General features: G+C 54.7%; 1 protein-coding gene across 1 annotated transcript; it reads left to right on the top strand.

Annotated features, from left to right (window-relative positions):
- Positions 1-205: 205 nt before the first annotated feature.
- On the top strand, positions 206-4,117 carry RPL26L1 (ribosomal protein L26 like 1). Its single transcript, XM_056112310.1, has 3 exons — positions 206-457; positions 2,858-2,998; positions 3,857-4,117. Exons 1-3 carry the CDS (start codon positions 290-292, stop codon positions 4,064-4,066), a joined length of 519 nt encoding a protein of 172 aa, XP_055968285.1. The 5' UTR covers positions 206-289; the 3' UTR covers positions 4,067-4,117.
- Positions 4,118-7,331: the final 3,214 nt, after the last annotated feature.

The following is a 7,331-nucleotide window of genomic DNA, read 5'->3' as shown; positions in this document are numbered from 1 at the left end:
CTCGCTTCCGGTCCTGCGCGCGCAACTCCGGAGCCAGCGCCGCGCCAGGTAAGTGATGCTCGGCGGTGCTGCGGCCGCGTGTTCCCCCCGCTTGGGCGCCCGCCGTCCCCCGCGTGCCCCCCGCGTGCCCCCCGCGTGCTCTGCTTCCGCAGCCCGCGCCGCCCTCCTCCGGGCCCCCGCCTCCTCGCCTCCCGCCCCCGGGGAGCACGAGCCCCGAGAGGAGGCCCCGGCCGCCACCCAGCGCCCCCCGCCCGGTCCCCGTCTCCCCGCCCTCCCGCAGACCGTCACCATGAAGCTGAACCCGTTCGTCACCTCGGACCGCAGCAAGAACCGCAAACGCCACTTCCACGCCCCCTCGCACGTGCGCCGGAAGATCACGTCGTCGCCGCTGTCCAAGGAGCTGCGGCAGAAGCACACCGTGCGCTCCATGCCCATCCGCAAGGACGACGAGGTCCAGGTCCGTCGCCCGCCCCGAGCGCCGGCCGCGAGGCTGCTTGCACGCGGGGGAGGCGTGGGCTCGCTCGCCCCCCACCCTCGGGACGCGCCTGGGCCGAGTCGAGGGTGCCCAGAGCCCCCAGGGACCTAGCGCGGCGCATTTCAGTTGCCCTTTTGTTTTTTGTTTTTTTTAATGTTGATATGCACCTGTATTTGGGTTGGGGGCCACACAGCGATGCGCAGGACTACTGGCTTGATGCCCAGGAGTCGCCTTTTGGGGTGCTTGGATGCAGTGCTGGGAACCGAATCCAGGGTTTTACCAATATAAGGCAAGAGAGCTCGGCCACTGCGCCACGACCCTGGGCCTCAGTTGAAGTCTTTAACGAGTTTTTTTGTTAGGGGGCCACACGTGGCTCTGTGCTCCAGAATTGCTCCCCACGATGCTCAGGATACCAGGGATCAAAACCCAGTTGGCTGCGTGCTGAGCAGGCCCGCACCCTAGTTGCGCTGTCTTTCTAGGGCTCTTGGTAAGACCGTCGAAGTAGCATTCCAGGGATCAGAGAGACACAGCACCAGTCAAGGCACTTGCTTTGCGGGTGGCCAACCCCAGCTGTATCCTTGATCTCACCCGCTCCCAAGCACCTCCTGGATGGCTCAAACTCCTCCTCTTCCCCCACAGAAAGGAAGCATTCCCGGCCTGGGCTGCTTCTTAGCAGAGGAGCGGTTAGGTTATTCCGGGTGGGGCACCCCTGTGGGTCTCAGCTCCTGACCGCTGAGCACGCCCCGCCACTGCGCCACCCTTGCTGCTAGCTCACGGGGCATTTCTCAGGGTGCACCTTTTCTTTTTAAGTTTTAAGACGTCCTGTCTCAGAAGTTAGATTTTGGAGTCACTGACTTGCTGAAGGCCGGACCTGAGGTGGGGGTGGGTCTGAAAAGCAGAGAGGGCCAGTCAGAGGCAGCCGATTAGGAAAGTGTGGCGCAGGGAGGGGCTGAGCCCTCAGGCCTCTGATGGGAGTTTAGGGTGGGGAGGGACTCAGGCAGGACCCCAGTTCATGCCTTGTAGGGGTGTGTAATAGAGCTCTTCCTCAATACCAGCAGTGGTGCAGACCCCAGCCTCCCCTCCATGGTGCTCTCAGCCTGGCACTGTTGATGTCTTCGCCCCCATCCGCTGTGGGGACCCTCCTGTCCATTTTGGACGTTGTTTAGCAGCAGGCCTGGCCGCCTCTCATCCATGCAGTGTGCTTGAACGTCTCTTTGCACTTGTAGCGAGCACCATGTGTCCAGGGTGGGAGAGATAGAACTAAGGTTCAGGTGCTTGCTTTATGGGTGGTGCACCCAGGCACCCCAACACAGTGCTGGGAGCAACCCCGCCCCTCCCCAAACATTTCCCCGGGGGCTGGGGCAAAACCTATCCTTCCCGACACTGTTTAGAGAATGTCACGATAAGACTAAACAATTTGGTGTAGCATCTGAGGAGTGTTTCTAAAGTGGGCAGTACTCCCCCCCCCCCACACACACACAAACACACACACATACCACCTAGGACAGCGCTGGAATGGTCCTGGGGGCCACTAGAAGCCTCTAGGACAGTTGGGGATACTTTCTCTTTGCTGCTTTAAGGAAGGTGGGCTTAAGGGTGTAGGCAGTATTTTCTTTTCTCTTTTCCTGAGAAGTGGTGGCAGGCCAAAGCCTTACACCAGGAACCTCCATCAGGAATGTCTCGTCTCAGGCTTGGTGCTCTGAGACTGGGGACTGTTTGGAGGAGGAAAATCTAGGGAGTCGGGGCTGATTTAGGTTGAAGGTACTGCTGGAGTGGAAGGAAGGGAACAGAAAGAACGGAAAGAGCAGTTGGGGGGTGTGATTGTTCCGTTTTGGGGCCATACTGGCACTCAGGTGCCACCCTGGCAGTGCTTGGGCAGCATGTGTGGGGCCGGGCTTGGAGCCAGGGTCAGGCTGTAGGGTACCCAGTGCTCTCTCTCTAGCCCCCAGATTTTGTTCTTTTTTTCTTCTTTAATTGGGGTATAATGTGTATACAGAAATATGCCCAAGTGAGTTTTGGAAGATAGAAAACTGTTCAGCTTAAAGAAAAAAAAATGGTTAGCCTGGAGATAGGGGAGTTAAGAGGCTGTGGATGTGGCCAACTCCAGCTCACTCACTGGCTCTGCCGATGGTCCCCCAGCACCCCGGGAGTGGTCCCTGAGCAGTGCCTGAGTATGGCCCCAAAGCAGAAAGGGGGAGGGAGGCACTGAGGCTGGCAATTTTCTGTGGAACTTAGACAGAATCCACACGCGGAGGTAGTTGACTCCAGGAGTAGTCTGCTTTTGTCCGGAAAGCTGTTCTGTTCAGTTGCGGGTTCTGGTGATCTGCTGCTGACGCTCGTGTGTTTCGAACGGGGCTCAGGCTCTCTGGGGTTTGCCCTTAGGTGGTTCGAGGGCACTACAAAGGCCAGCAAATCGGAAAGGTGGTCCAGGTGTACAGAAAGAAATACGTCATCTACATCGAGCGGGTGCAGCGGGAGAAGGCCAATGGCACGACCGTCCACGTGGGCATTCACCCCAGCAAGGTACCACTTGGGGCCCGAGGCCCACGCAGGCTCCACTGACAAAGTGCTCTGATGGTAGCATCCAGGATTCAATTCTTGTGATTTATCCTGGCAAAGGCTGTGTGCAGGCCGGGGCCGGGGCTGGGGTGGGAGTTTCCACATGTTGCTCTGCCAAGGGAACAGAGAGCAACCTCCGTCTTCAATGCGATAAGCGATAAGCCTTTTCTTTTTTCTTTTTTTTCTTTTTTGGGTCACACCCGGCGATGCTCTGGGGTTCCTGGTGGTGCTCGGGGAACTATATGGGATGCCGGGGATCGAACCCAGGTTAGTTGGTGCAAAGAAAATGCCCTACCTGCTCTACTATTGCTTTGGCCCCGCAATAAGCCTTTTCTTCCTTTTTGTTTGGTTTGGTTTGGGTTTTGTTCTACATCCAGTGCTCAGGGATTACTCCTGGCTCTGTGTTCCGGGATCACTCCTGACAGGGCTTGGGGGAATCCTATGGGGTACTAGGGGTCACACTGGGGCCAGCTGTGTGCAAGGCAAGTGCCCTTCCCGCCGAGCTATCTCCAGCCGCAGGAGAAGTTATTCCTATTTTATCTTTGCTCCAGAGTCTGGGGCCTTCCGGTGGGATGCCCAGCCTCACTGTCCGTCCCATCCACTGGATGGCCCAGCAGTGAGCAGCAGTAAGGGCTTGTTGGTTTTGTTTTTAAATAATGTGTTTGCCAGCCAGGAAGATGCTGTAGCCGGCAGCGTTTCGGTAGCGATTTTCTCACTCACATAGTAGTTCATTCCCTGAGGAACTGTCTCAACACCCCAGCTGGGGGTGGGGGGTAGGGGTGCTGCGTGCGGGTTGGTCGAGCCCCTCCTCGTTCCTCGTAGGTGGTCATCACCCGGCTAAAACTGGACAAAGATCGGAAAAAAATTCTTGAACGCAAAGCCAAGTCGCGACAGGTTGGAAAAGAAAAAGGCAAATACAAGGAAGAACTGATCGAGAATGCAGGAGTGAGCGTGGCCGCCGTGCGGCCTCCCGTGTCTGAGCCTTTGTGCTTCCTCCCTCTTTTGTTACTGGCCCGTGGCTCTATAATCTGATCTTTTATACTTCTTGTGGATTTAATGAATAAAAACTGGGCATGTTCCTGACTCCATGTGAATTTGCACGTTTGATTGATAGCCATCCCACATCCGGTTTCTGGGGCTGCCTTCAGCATGCTGGATCTGCGGAGCATGACCTCGTGCCGGGGTCAGGTTTGGGCTCGGTCCCCTCACCTGTCCTGCATCTCTCAGGCCTTGTGGCTGTGCGCAGACCGGCCTCCTCCCCTCCATCACCTCACCAGAGACCAGCATCCTCACAACTGCGATACCTCAGGCCCCGAGTGGACTCCGCGTCCAGCTTCTACTTACGGCTCAATCCCCGAGCCTCCTCTTTGGCCTTGATGATCTATAACCTGTAACGGAAAATACAGCGCGCTGGACCCTTTGTTGCTCTCTCGCCACAAAGCCAGGTAAACTTTGGAGTTTCTTTATAAAGGTCGATTGAGGGTTATTTCCATGTTGGGTCCGGATTGTATAGTGGGTGCCCATGGCCTGGCACGGGGCTGAGCTGAGCTCAGTTTCCAGTCCCCCATAGGATCCCCTGCTCCCCCAGGAGTGTCTCTGAGAGCAGAGTTTCTTCCATTTGAGCCCATTAAGGAAAAGAGCTATTTAAAAAAATGGGAAAAAATGAGCTTAGTCATCCTTAGACAAAACCTGAGATTTATTCCTGGGAACAGAAGGGATGGAGCCAGGATTTGAATCAGACCCCAGTCCATCAGTGATCAGCCATTTTCTACTATATTTTGCACCACACCTGACTTTGCTCAGGAATCACTCCGGGCAATGCTTGGGGCACTGTATGCCGTGCCAGGTATTAAAGCCAGGTAAGCCACATGTAAGGCAAGTGCCTTCTCGGCTGTATTCCTCACTTTCTTTTGGCAGTGAGGGGGTGGGGGTGTAAGAAAATTTACTGTGTCGTCATCGTCAGAACTTAGGATCTTGCTCTTTTTTACCGTCGTATAAGGCCAAAAGAGAGACTTAAGCTCCTTTAACAACCTTAATGGAACTCTGGGCATGTCACCTTTGCAACTAAATCCAGCAACCAGAATTTCATCAGTTTTCTTAGTCAAGTTTAGCAGCCCCACTGGGGACGAAGGCTGTGACTTTCTGCTGCTTCTGATCAGCTGAACTTGGATGCGATTCCTCTTAGCAGAGTTTGGCTCTTTGACCTCAGTTCCCACTTTCTCCAGCACAGATTCCTCTGCGTGGGGAGTGCCGAACGGCGTGGCCTGCAAGGGCTGTGCCGAAGGGGCTTTCTTGTACTGCTTCTGCCACTTCTGTTGGCGCTGGTGGCTGCGGAGCGTGTGACGACTGTGACGCTTAACCTGCCAGCAGCGTGGGCCAAGTAGTGAAGCCCACTGGCTCTCCGTGTGTCTCGGCTTTCACCCTCATGCTCGGCACCGTTGGCGTCTCCCGAGAGGTGACGTGCGTGGAACAGGAGAATCCACTCGAAGCCTCCGTGTCAGTTGATGAGCGAGACATCGTCACATGTGGAGCCTGGACAGGCCAGTTGCATCTGAGAGCATGGCTCTGAGCTTCCACTTTCTCCGGGTGACGGGAACGCGGCTGCAGGCGCTGGGCAGTGCCAGGCTCGAGTGGGCCAGTCCCGAGCGTGCTGTGAACATCTTGACCAGCCCCCGCCATGACCGCTCGTATTCAGTTTGCGCTTGTTTCTCCCTGTGACTGCTCTGGAGAGGAAATGGATTTTTCTCTTAAGGATGCATCTCAAGCCTCCAGGCTGTCCTCTGGCTTTGGGGCTGTCATGTCACAGTAGGCAGAAGACACTGTCCAGGCTTCGCAGCCACACACTTCTGGGTTCAAAACCTGCCATGGTCCTTGGGCTTTTACTTATTTTTTTCTCTTTTTGGGGTCATACCTGGCGATGTTCAGGGGTTACTCCCGGCTCTGCACTCAGGAATTACTCCTGGCGCTGCTTGGGGGACCCAATGGAATGCCGGGGATCGAGCCCGGGTTGGCTGCGTGCAGAGCAATCATCCTATCTGCTGTATTGCTTTGGCCACTCCCCCTCAGCCCCCTTTTTTTAATTAGGTGGGCTCCCAGGTTCTGCTGGGACCAGGGTGCCAATTCCAGTGATACTTAGCCGACCATGCTGTTTGGTCGGTATTGGGACACGGGGGTGTGCTGGGGACCCAGGGCCATAGCAGCAGAGCTGAGATCGCTCCTGTGGTACTCGGCGCCCTGTGGTGCTGGGGACTGAATGCAGGGCAAGTGCCTCAACCTCTGTGATATCCATCTTCAGCTCTTTTTTGGAGGGAGGTCACACCCAGTGATGCTCAGGGCTTCCTCCTGGCAGTGCTTGGGGAATCATATGGGATGCCCGGGATCGAACGCAGGTCAGACGTGTGCAAGGCAAGGCCCTACCCACTGTACTATCTCTCTGACCCCTATCTCCAGCCTGCTAGCCCTTGTCATTTAGGGAAAATCAGCATCAGGTTTGTTCTCAGTTTCTGTTGCCTTTGGGTATGTTTCTTTACTGTCTTCTTTCTAGACCACATATGAAACCCTGCCACTAGCAAGACTGGAAATCTCAGTGCCTAAATAAAAATTATTTTTTTCAATGAAGCAAAATAGTTTTTTGTGTTTGGGGTACACACAGTGGTGCTAAGGACTTAATCCTGGCTCAGGACTCAAGGATCACTCCGGTGGATCAGGAAGACTAGGGATCAAACCCAGGTTGGCAGTGTGCAAGGCAAGTTGTTACCCACTCCTATTGCTCCAGCCCCAAAGCCAAATAAGCCAAATGTTCTTTTTTTTAAAAAAATTTTATCTTCATAAGCTTCACATTGATTGCATTCAGTATTTCAACACCAGTGCCACGACCATTATTTTGAATTTTCCCACCTCCATTCAAGCCTACCTGTCAGGGGCAGATGCTAGATTATTTACTATTGCTTATTATGAATATAATGAGAAGTGATGTGGCCACAAAAGTGGCTGCCCTGCGCTTCTGGATTCTAAAATTGTAAATGGTTGGGGTCCGGAGACATCTCTGTAGGGTGCTAATCCATTTTGAGATTCAAACTAAATGGTTTTTTTTTTTGCTTGTTGGGTCACAGCTGGCGATACACAGGGGTTACTCCTGGCTCTGCACTCAGGAATTATCCCTGGCAGTGCTTAGGGGACCATATGGGATGCTGGGAATCGAACCCGGGTCGGCCGTGTGCAAGGCAGACGCCCTACCTGCTGTGCTATTGCTCCAGCCCCCCAAATGGTTTTTATTGGAAGAAATTTACTTTGATGT

The sequence above is a fragment of the Sorex fumeus genome, unplaced genomic scaffold, assembly GCF_029834395.1.
Source record: "Sorex fumeus unplaced genomic scaffold, SorFum_2.1 ptg000017l, whole genome shotgun sequence".
Classification (NCBI taxonomy): domain Eukaryota; kingdom Metazoa; phylum Chordata; class Mammalia; order Eulipotyphla; family Soricidae; genus Sorex; species Sorex fumeus.
The sequence above is the reverse complement of the archived record's forward strand: the minus strand, read 5'-3'. Positions and strand labels throughout refer to the sequence as shown.

Bases quoted from the DNA above. Each gene is read 5' to 3' on its own strand.
- RPL26L1 (XM_056112310.1), top strand. From the start codon at position 290: ATGAAGCTGAACCCGTTCGTCACCTCGGACCGCAGCAAGAACCGCAAA. The intron at 458-2,857 runs GTCCGTCGCCCG...GTTTGCCCTTAG, and splicing joins GCAAGGACGACGAGGTCCAG to GTGGTTCGAGGGCACTACAA. The intron at 2,999-3,856 runs GTACCACTTGGG...CGTTCCTCGTAG, and splicing joins TGGGCATTCACCCCAGCAAG to GTGGTCATCACCCGGCTAAA.